The sequence below is a fragment of the Trametes versicolor genome (assembly GCF_000271585.1).
Source record: "Trametes versicolor FP-101664 SS1 unplaced genomic scaffold TRAVEscaffold_10, whole genome shotgun sequence".
Classification (NCBI taxonomy): Eukaryota; Fungi; Basidiomycota; class Agaricomycetes; order Polyporales; family Polyporaceae; genus Trametes; species Trametes versicolor.
In genome coordinates, this window is record NW_007360330.1 from 926,046 (window position 1) to 936,747 (window position 10,702).

The 10,702-nt window shown below is 57.6% G+C and overlaps 3 protein-coding genes across 3 annotated transcripts; 2 read left to right on the forward strand and 1 right to left on the reverse strand.

The window, feature by feature from the left end:
• Positions 1-537: 537 nt before the first annotated feature.
• TRAVEDRAFT_22740 (uncharacterized protein) lies at positions 538-1,840 on the forward strand (the record flags this gene model as incomplete). The annotated part of the gene is made up of 6 exons (XM_008043525.1): positions 538-644; positions 707-920; positions 975-1,151; positions 1,204-1,482; positions 1,542-1,673; positions 1,730-1,840. 6 exons carry the CDS (start codon positions 538-540, stop codon positions 1,838-1,840), a joined length of 1,020 nt encoding a protein of 339 aa, XP_008041716.1.
• Positions 1,841-3,815: 1,975 nt separating this feature from the next.
• On the forward strand, positions 3,816-6,287 carry TRAVEDRAFT_22741 (uncharacterized protein; the record flags this gene model as incomplete). The annotated part of the gene is made up of 7 exons (XM_008043526.1): positions 3,816-4,201; positions 4,617-4,764; positions 5,029-5,236; positions 5,520-5,589; positions 5,674-5,752; positions 5,864-5,942; positions 5,986-6,287. The coding sequence occupies 7 exons, from the start codon at positions 3,816-3,818 to the stop codon at positions 6,285-6,287; spliced, it is 1,272 nt and encodes a 423-aa protein (XP_008041717.1).
• Positions 6,288-8,976: 2,689 nt separating this feature from the next.
• Positions 8,977-10,293, reverse strand: TRAVEDRAFT_22742 (uncharacterized protein; the record flags this gene model as incomplete). The annotated part of the gene is made up of 6 exons (XM_008043527.1): positions 8,977-9,096; positions 9,154-9,288; positions 9,348-9,623; positions 9,682-9,858; positions 9,914-10,130; positions 10,187-10,293. The coding sequence occupies 6 exons, from the start codon at positions 10,291-10,293 to the stop codon at positions 8,977-8,979; spliced, it is 1,032 nt and encodes a 343-aa protein (XP_008041718.1).
• Between the last annotated feature and the right edge of the window lie 409 nt (positions 10,294-10,702).

A 10,702-nucleotide genomic window follows, 5' to 3' on the forward strand; every position in this document is an offset into this window, starting at 1 on the left:
CGTCATGACTTACACTGCGCCTCTTCGATCAACCTCCTCGTAAAATCTGCTTAATGTCAGCCCTAGCGCATGCTACTCACTTCAGGCTGTGAATAAGTCTCGTCCACGCTTCTGTCGCATCGTCTGCGCTCGTCTGCTCCTCCTTTTCCTCTCAGATATCTCTTCGGGCAAAGAACTCCGGATCCGAGTAAACTCTTTCATGTGCGGCGCCTTTGGAGCCTTTGGATCCTTTGGGTCCCCGGGCATCATCATTGCAGGACCCACTCCCTGTTCGCATCGCACTGGCCAAAGCAGATTGGTACTCATAATTAGCTACCAAAACCTTGCGTTCGCGCCAATGTCCAATGTTTGTGGTCTGTCTATCGCTCATCGGCCTTCACCTTGTGCGTTACATTGTCATACGTCCAGGTATCAGTGCATACAAAGGCTGTTCCGCCCAGTCCGCAGGCACTATAAATACTCTGACTCCATCTTAGAGTCGCAGTATAGTCTCTGTATCCTGCAACTACACTTTTCACGCACCCCAAGCTCCTCTACATGGCTTCTGTCGACACCGAGACGCCCTCCGCTCTCCACAAGCAGCTCCTGGAACTGCAACGCGGGATAAGGGAGATGCAAGACAACTTGGACAACGATTCGCTCCGGTAAAGCCCAAACACCTTCGCCCGTATTCTGACAGCTGACCAGGAGCATGTATTCGTTTTAGCTGTTTCGGCGTGACCCGAGGCTGCGACATGGAGGCGTGGCGCACAGATGTTTTGCAGGAATGCTCCCTGCAGTGGTCTGTTAACTCCGCCCAGACCTTGCGTCGGTTGCGTCACGCCGCAGACGTCGCTCGAAACCGCCAACCCGCAACTGTCACCCTTCTGCTCGACTCAGTCGCCGGGCTCTCGAACGACATAGAATCCAACGTTGGTCAGGTACTAATATCTCATATATTATGAGGCCATCAAGCTGAACTCCTCTTCTTGCAGCTACGTGAAGATTGGGAAAGTATCAAAGATTTGATGATTCCTGAGACGCGCCCATTCATGCTCCAAGAACTCGCCAAACTCGATGGCACCGTACATCAGTTCCGCGCCCGAGAATTAACCCTGCGCACTGCCTTTGACAATGTGCAGCGGGTTAGCGAGCTACTCAGAGTCCCTGAGGTGCGCAGGCTCAGTGAAGAGATTGATACCTAGAGCTAATCCCGCTCCGAAGGATACCTTTGAGGCCTTCGTCAGCCCGCTGAAGCTCCCCATGAGCGATCATGCTAGGACTTTGGCCGAGCGATTCTGCGACCAGGTCCGATCCCTGTTCGACGAGAGAGACACGGTCAGCGAAGCTGTCCGGCGTCTCTCTCACGACGCTACGGAGGTCTGGTACGAGCTCCAAACATCTAAGGAGGATAGATGTGCAATGATCATTGAGATGGAGGCTTACCACGCTGCCCTCTACGGGCAATTCGACACCCAAGCGGGACTTGTCTCAGATCTAGGAGTACGTATGCGGGCGGTCAACTTCATCGTGAACCTGTACTCAGATTCATCCGCTTGTAGCACCTCAAGAACGAGGTCAAGGCTCGCCAGACTTTGAGGACCGAAGACCACGCTACGGTGTCAGTGGTTGACCTTATTCTTACGACCGCCATAGGCAAGGAAGTGCGTAATGGAGTGATGAACCTCGTCGAGGTCTGTCCATTATAAAATATCTAGATCTCGGTTTCCTGCTCACCTACTGATCACAGGAGCAAGCGCAGGTGAAGAGCTTGTTGGTCGATATCATCGACTACCAGAGGGGAATCGGTGCACTCGTGCAGGAAGTCCGCGGGGCGTTGTTGTGGCTGGGCCATCCGTAGGTGACTCCGACATGGGCATTCGGTTTACTTGAGAGCGTCCTCTACTATGTGCACTGTGCTTTGTATGTTTGTCATGTTGATTGCAATCGGTTCTGGCGCAATTTCTGCACCGAGTCATGGTATTCAAGGCGATCACCGCGAGGGAGGAAGTACTGCGCCGGCTTAAATTTCAACATGCCGCATATCCCATCCTATGACGTGAGTATTCCATGCGTGGTGAGCTTATACATGGGGCATCTTACTGCAGTCGTGGGTGCCGCCGAAAGACCACGTTCTTGGCAGGGGGCGTCGGGGATTGTGACCGGGCGCCGAAGTCACCGCACAAGTCACGCAAGCGCCCGCGGCGGTGCCCGCCGCTAGGGTTACTCCTCTTCTACCTCCTCTTCTACGTATTCTGAGTTACTACCTGCTCAGCGCTCAGCCTGTACACTTGCATCCGCCAATCGATAGCGGGCGGAAAATTATACGCGTTCAAACTTGAAGTCGGTCAAACCATTCACCAGTCTTTAGCGCGTTTTACCGACGTCTTTACGGTGAGAGCTGTATAGTAAAAGCTAAGACGATGCGAGCTGAGTTCTTTCAGAAACTGACCCGATTTGTCACCCCGCTATCTCCATAACATCCTACCATGGCCTATGCGCAAGAGTCTATCCCAGTAAGCAAAAGGCTCCCGTGGAGGAAGGCCCGCAGGTGAGTGGCAGCTTTATCCTCGGGACGCTACGGGGTTCTCATCTCATCGTGCAGGCGGTCCTCTGGGCTATCAACTATATCATCTCCCCCCACAGGACAGGACGATGGCGGAATGGCTATGGTCGTGGATACCGCATGCGGTGATGCGGGAGTACCGCGGATCGGGTACGCTTTCCATTTCTGCCAAGTCAAGAGACCCCCAACGTCTGAACGAACCACTTCTAGTACGATCACGCTGAGCGCGAAGCCTCGCGGCAGGATGCGAGCCACGACGCCACGCTCCTGGGAGCAACCACAGGCTCGGGCTTCCGCCAGTGGTCAGACAAATGCGATGACCTCGTTGGCGGATTTCTCCGCCCGCAAGTCATGGCAACTCTGACCACTCCAAAATCAGAGGCCGACAAGGCCGATGTCAATGCCTGGTTGCATGAGTGAGTCGGTCGAGAAGCCCCTCAGATTTGACGCAAGTCTCAAGGGCGTGTAACAGGGCGTTCGGCGACTCGGAGCTGCGCAACCCGCACGGCAAGCGATTCAGACCAAGGAGCCCGTCCGATGACTCGCGCCATGGCAGAAATCCTTCGTGGTCGTTGTCTCCGTCGCGCAAAAAGAGAAGAAAAAGGTCACGTCCTCTCAACGCGGATTCAATCATGACACTATAGAGCTTCCCCGGTGAGTCGTTACGTCAACTGCGTAACGCCAATTATCAGCTCACGGCTGTCGTCTAGCCTCTTCATATAGGTACACAGCTTACGACGCTTAACCCTTATGCTCCGAATGACGGTGGGAGTACGGTGTATGCTGCCCGAAGGCCAGCGGTCGGAATTGCAGCATGAGAAAGCTACGCAACGACAGGGCGAAAAGAGACATTCGCGCAAAGAGAGAGCGAGGAAAGTAGATTGACAGTGGAAAGACTGGAGTTCCGATAATAGTCAGGCAGGGGCACGTCGGACGCCTGCATGGCGACTCCGTGAAAGCCGAAGTGGGGCGCGTCGATCGCTGGCTCAACCGACGACTCACTCACTCACTCTACTCACTTGCCTTCCCGGCCCTCTCTTCCGTCCGTTGCGTCGGGCACGAGCCTTTGCGCGGGCCTTAGCCAGGGCTCGCTATGCTTCTTTCTTCTATCCTCCCTCATCGCCATCCGAGTATAAGCACTCCTGCTCCACTTTCCCCTCATCCCATCCCCACTTGTACATCTCGCCCTTGCTCTCACCCCTGCGCATCCTGAGTCCCGCGTTTAGCCACCACTCATCACCCTCACCACATACCACTCTCACCGCACACGATGTCCAACTCCGTGCTCAAGTCCTTCGACCCCCTCGCGGCCCACCCCTTCACCAACAACTCCGGGCTCCTCCCCAAGCCTGCCGCCCCCTCGCAGTACCCCCACCACTCGCCATCGAAAGCGTCCCCCGCGAACAACGGCCAGGGCCCCATCATCCTCACCACCTCCCTCGTCTACGCGCCACAGCCCAAGCGGGCCGCGCCCAAGTCATCCGGACATAAGCCCATCTTCGTCCCCTTCCGTCCAGAGCACTCCTCGCCAGAGCTCGAGGACATCCTGCTCAGGAAGAAGTTCGTGGACGCGTTCCATGGCAAGGGGTCATGGGGCATCGACCAGGTCCCTCTACCCTCCGCGGTCCCGTCCTCGGGGAAGCAGTGCAAGGCCCAGTGATGTAATCACCCTCCATACCCCTTGTGATGTTCTATACCCACTGTGAGTCGCGCTTCCTCCCTCCCGCTCGCCATCCCGCTCCGCGTTCGCCCGCCATCCCTCTTTCCGCTCCCTCAACTCAGTCACTCTAATCGGTCCGCGCAGATCATCCTACTGTTATCCCACCACCCACTACCATTTATCACGAAGTCACGACTATGCACCGGCACACGAGTCGTTCCCGCTACCACAGGTCTACTCAAGCGAAGCATGCCGAGTCGCATTGTATTATAGGATGGTTCCTGTAAATAGCGCAGGGTAATGGGCCCTCGTGGTCACGTCTCCGCCACCCCTTCCGTCCGAAAATGACGCGCCTCCGCCATCACTCTTCCCCGACGCCGACACCTCTCCGCCACCACTGCCTCCTGACAGCGTCTACACCTCCTGCTACTCTGAAGAGAACATCTACCTCCTCGCGCAAGCGTTTACTCAACTCTCGGATACCGACTCCACCGCGGACGACCGTGGGCCCTGGCCGTGGCAGATCTACGTCGTCTTCATCTCCAACGGCGGTAAAACGGTCCGTGATTCAATTACCTTCTCTCCACCGCACTTCAAAGTGGCTACAGCATCTTTCATATCGTTAAATTGGCACCAGCGCCGGAATGAAGCTGTCGCGTTTGCTATAGGGCGTCCCGGTGCTCCAAGCTCCATGCGAGCAAAAGCGGTCTATCAATATGAAAGCTGTTGTATTAAAGTCTGCAGGGCCTTCTTAAGCCAACGACTACCTACTTGTACGGCGCCGACGCTCATCGGACATTGGCGCACCTCCTCCACCGTCTAGGTCGCTCTCTGGAGCCAGAAGACACCCAGTGGCGTCGTCGTCTGGGACTATCACGTCGTACTCGTTCTATTACCCCGCCCCCGCACCCCACTCGACCCCGGGTCTGATGGCGCCCCCACGCCCGAGTCGGACTCGCAGAGCCTTGCGGAGCGCCATGCCTGGGTCTACGATTTTGACACGACCCTGCCTATGCCCTGCTCGTGGATAGGTGAGCGTTCCGCCCTGATCGTAGGCACGGCGGGGATTATCACGTTCCCTATGGTAGAAAAGGCGACGCAACTCCACTGGCGCGGCTACCTTTTCGGCGTCTGGCCCCGAACGCGAACGAAAAGGTGGCTGTTTGCGTCGCCTTGTCTGAGAGGGCGAAAGCGAGCTAATCCCCGCCGTGACGGCTTCGGATAATCATGTTGCTCGAGCTCAGCGTGCGCGCGTGGGCACACGATTGCGCTCCTGATGCCGCGCACGTCCGCTGCGCATGCTGACCGCGCTAGACTACATCGTGGGGACGTTTCCCTATGCCGCCGTGCGCGCCCGCAGCTGCGTCGACGAGAGGTTCCACAGGTACGCCCCGCACGCCCTAAACGCGTCCCCGCGCGTCCCCACGGCACTCATCAGATCGCCCTCCCTCTGCTTCCCTGCGTGTAGCACGATCTCGCATAGCGTGTTCAGAGTCATACGCGCCGACGTGTATCCTGATCACTTTGCCTCCGACCGGTCGCACATGGTCAGCAGACATCCTCTTTCCCGTGCTTTATGGACGCGGACCTGTGCTGACCGACTGCCTATCGCGTCGAACGCTATGCGCGAATGCGCCTGCGTGCCTGCTTTGCGTTAGATCACCCCGGCGCTGGCGACGGACCTGGAGACGCAGCGCCCGAGCGGTGGCGCGTCGGAAGGTCGGGGAAGAATCGACGGTGTGTCCTCGCCTCTGTTTGCGCTTCGCGGTCGGCTTCGTAGCTTCCCCGAGCTCATGTCCACACAGAAGCACCCAAGCGGCAGAAGAGGGCCCAAGATACGCCAGCCCGCCACCGGGGTACCCACCAATATGTGGTGCGAAGGCGCGGGCGATGGGAATCGCAAACAACCTGATGCGATCCTTCGTGGCGATGGATGCGCTGCCGGCCCCGCTCGCCGAGGGACGCGAAGGCGAAGACGAGAATTCAGGATCAATGGAGAGCGAGGCGGTTCGGTATGGGCAGATGATGGATATAGACGGCTTCTTGAATTGGCTGGCTGGGAGTCCGGACGCGGGGGCGTGAGGAGCGGGAGGACATGTGCTGGACGGAACGGGGGCTCGAGGGTGGACGACGCGGCTTAGGCGTGGGCGGAGGTGTATGTGGGCGGGAATATATTTCGTTGGCGGTGGCAGTGTTGGACGACGGGGGAGTTGTGCTCTGCGCGCGGACGGAGTCGGATCTCGCTTGCTCGCTGGATCTGACTTCCTGTCAGGGAAATAACTAGGGACTCTGCGAGAATAATGGGTGCTAACTGGCGCTGGGGGGCACTAGGAGAGGTACTTTGGCGGGGCTCGGTTTCGCACTCGGGGTGGGCTGAAAACGCGCGAGACTCGTATTGTGCACGAATATAGCTACGAAAAGTACTACAGAGCCGTCCGCGCAAAAGACGGCCGCAGAGGCCCAGGACACTTCGCGGACAGAGGGCGCCTATTCTGACACGACTCGAAACTGCGAAGTCTCGTGCCGTCGCTCTCCTTCTGCTTCCGCGACTCCTCCGACCTCCTGCCACTTCTTCTTGCTCTGTCTCTCTCCCCGCCGACGTCGAATCCACCGTCTGTCTGCTGGACCTGTCAGCTAGGATCTCTGCAACTTGACAGGCGCCGTACGTACCGTCTTGGACTGCTCGGGCGGGCGGGCGGAATGCGAGGCGTTCGTTACGCGTGCGGGATTTGAGGGCGCTCGCCGTGCTCGAGACTCTGTCGCCGTCGCAGGAGAGTGACCGATACACCGCCGGCTGCCGGAATGGGCACTCTCGAGTGCCAGGGAGGCATCCAGCGCATTCCGGAAATCGCTGCTGCCTGCAGACGCGGGCGTACCGTAACGTTAGCTAGCTGGCAGCGACCGGCACGCATTCACGGCAGGTATGATACTCACATTTTCCGGGGCTGGCCGCACGGGCAATCCCGCACGGAGTGCATCGCATATGACTCCGCCGGCCGGGCCAGTGTTCACGTGTGGGCTCTACGTAGAACCGCAGCTGGAAACTGACGCTTCCCGCCGTATACGTGCTGCTCGATTACGATATTTCAGCCGTAGGTGCTCAAGGAGTGAGCTGCTTACCTTTTCCTTCAGCTGCCCTGAAACCCTCCACCCGAGCGCGTCCAGAGGATCGCCTGTACAGCGTGGACCGCCCGTCTCACCGGCCGCCGCCGCGACGTGAAATCTCCCTTCGACATTGGCCGTCGCATATTGCGGGAGGATGAGAGCGCGAGCACAACTCGCTTCGCGGGACGCCACAAAGCCTTTGACGCCTCAACGCGTCAGGCACACTCCGGGCCTCTGGCGCCTATCTCCACACACTCGAGACGGCGAAGTCTCGCGCCGCTATCCTGCTGCTCTCCACCACGACCTTCGACGTTCGCTACACCACCTCGTTCTCGCTCTGGATCTGCTCTTGGCGACGCACAGTATGCCTGCCCCGAGCATCCGTCCTCCGCCGCTACGTCAGGCGTCTGCCACCCGGACATCGTCAGCCGAGAGGTCGAGGATCGAGAGAAGGTACGTACCAGCTCCTGTTTCCCATCGCCTGAGTCCGCGCGCGCAGCTGCCTCGGCGCGTGGCCTGGGCGCGCGCGTGGGGCTTCCCGCCCGTGCTCGAAATCATGCTGCGGTCGCAGCAGAACTGCAATGAGCACGCGAAGGACTCGATGGGCGTGCTAGCGTCTTCTATCTGGTGCGTCCGGAACACTCCGGACGGGCGCGGTCACAGGTCACCGTGGACCCCGCCGCTCCGCCGCATCGTACCAAACCTGTCACACCAGTAGCGACAGAAGATGCGCGCGGAGTGGACGTACCTCTTGCGCCCCTGGCCCATCACCCTGTACAGGTCGGGCGGTGCGCAGGTCGCGTCCTTCATCGGCGTCAGCCGCAATGCGTTCTTGTTGCAAGCGGCCGAGTTTTGCGACACCCTCTGCGACGCGGGCCTTTTTTTCCGTCACACGCTGGGCCTTGGCGTTCTTCTGCTCCTTCTTCGCAGCGGCTGCAAAGGTGATCTCGGCCTTAGTGCGTGGAACTAAGCCTGCCGCCTTTGCAGGACGAGCCACCTGCGTAGACATGCGGGTCGCATAGCGACGCGGCGGAATCACAACGTCTGCAACAATCTCGAGTTAATAACAGTGTCAGCGAGGGAGAGAAATCTGACTAACCTGGGACAACGTCGACCTGCGGCGGAGATGAGTACCTGCAGCCGCTCGGATCGTGCTCGACCGCTACTCAACGCCCAGCCCCTATCTTGGCACGGTGAGCTCATTCCCCTCGGTGATCCCTGCCCCGTCGCTCCTATCGCTAGTAGCCCTGTACCTCGTCTACGACCCGAATTCACCTCGTTCTCGCACGGCCACGTCCGGCGCGGGGCTCCGGCCCGTTACCCCCGCTCTCGTTCTCATTCGCGCGCTTGATTCTCCTATCTCCTATTACAGGGAGCACTGCGCGTCGAAACGAATGCGGTTTGTTCACATATCGAGCGAGCGAGCGAGCACGAGGGGCATATACACGTACTAATACTCACGCAAGCGTGTTTGTGGCGTAACCGGCTCGTGGTGACTCGTCTTTCTTTGCAAAAACCGATAAGCAAGTCGATCCAAAGCTGAAGATGCATTCTTCGATATTCAACAAACCAAGTGGGGTCGCAAAATGGGCATACGGGGGTATTCTACGTTCTGACGCGCATCCTCGGCAGCCTGCCCCACCCCATGTGGGATCCGATCCTCACGCTACGAATCCTCCAGCGAGGACAACCTGGCATCAATGCTCTGTAGGCTCTCTCCGAGCGACGCAACAGTCTCCTGTCTTTGGAGAACATGAGTCATTATGCGCTGGGACTCAGTTTGGTTCTGTATAATGTGTAAGGACATTGATGCCGAAGGAAGCGACGGTGAACGCATGCGCACCTCCACGAGCTTGTCTACATCAGCACGGATTCGTCTGGCGTCACCTTCGACGATGGCTAGGTCGATCGCGTCTATATCAACCCCATCCTGGCACGCCAAGGACATCCACCATGGCCTGAGGTCGAGCTTCAAGAGCTGGAATGGTGTTAACGAGTTAGAGTACAGCCCCATTTCCGCATTTCGTGAGCACATACCGACAAATCAGCCTGAATGTCGGCCTGTGTAGCGAAGTGTTTGAATAGGAGAACATGGAGGTGCTCCATGTCAGAGAGCGTAACGCGTCTCTCCTCTGATACACTGAGATTGTTACCGATGGTCGGTACTCTCGCAGAGATCTGCAATGCATGCTGTGAGAACATATCTCGCTCTTCCCGCACACCCCGTATTTTGTCGCAGATTCGCTCAAGCTTGACATGAGCCTGATCCCCCAAAGGATGCTTCAGCGGGTCCAGAAAGACCTCGAATTGCTCCTATAGCATAGGAAAATGGCTGAGCACAGCACGCTATTGCACCGAAAAATTGACATACCTCAGGCACCTCGAGGAAGTGCGCCAGACGCAACATGTCGCTATAGCGAGCAGCCAAGACCTTCCGTGCGTGGTCGAATTGTGAAATAGAAGAGCGCATCGTAGCCAGCTCCCTAGCCATCTGCAGCTGGGTCTCTTGGCTCGCAAAGGCCGTAGTCCTTGCCCAGGCGACATGGATCTTATATATATGCATCAGTTAAATTGATGCGAGCCCATTATAACACACGCCATACCTGATCAACAGTAGCTTGCATCCCGAGAGTGAGCGTAGCAGCTTCCCGGAGTTTTCGAGGTATGGTCCCGTCGTCTTCGGCGGAGCGAGCAGTCTCCGCCATGCCTCGAAGCTTCTGCAAGATATCTGCGCAATCTGCTGCATACATCACGGCGAGCTCATCGAGGAGGTTCTCACGCCACGCGTTGAGGTCCCCACCGACAGGCAGGCCGACGCGTCTAATGAGATCGCACCAAAGTCAAACATAGTTGAAATAGAAGGGGTTCAGGCTTACTGATATAAGTCGAGGTTCAAGTTGTCTTGCATCTCCCTTATCCCGCGTTGCAGTTCCAGGAGCTGCTTGTGGAGAGCGGAGGGCGTCTCGGTGTCGACAGAAGCCATGTAGAGGAGCTTGGGGTGCGTGAAAAGTGTAGTTGCAGGATACAGAGACTATACTGCGACTCTAAGATGGAGTCAGAGTATTTATAGTGCCTGCGGACTGGGCGGAACAGCCTTTGTATGCACTGATACCTGGACGTATGACAATGTAACGCACAAGGTGAAGGCCGATGAGCGATAGACAGACCACAAACATTGGACATTGGCGCGAACGCAAGGTTTTGGTAGCTAATTATGAGTACCAATCTGCTTTGGCCAGTGCGATGCGAACAGGGAGTGGGTCCTGCAATGATGATGCCCGGGGACCCAAAGGATCCAAAGGCTCCAAAGGCGCCGCACATGAAAGAGTTTACTCGGATCCGGAGTTCTTTGCCCGAAGAGATATCTGAGAGGAAAAGGAGGAGCAGACGAG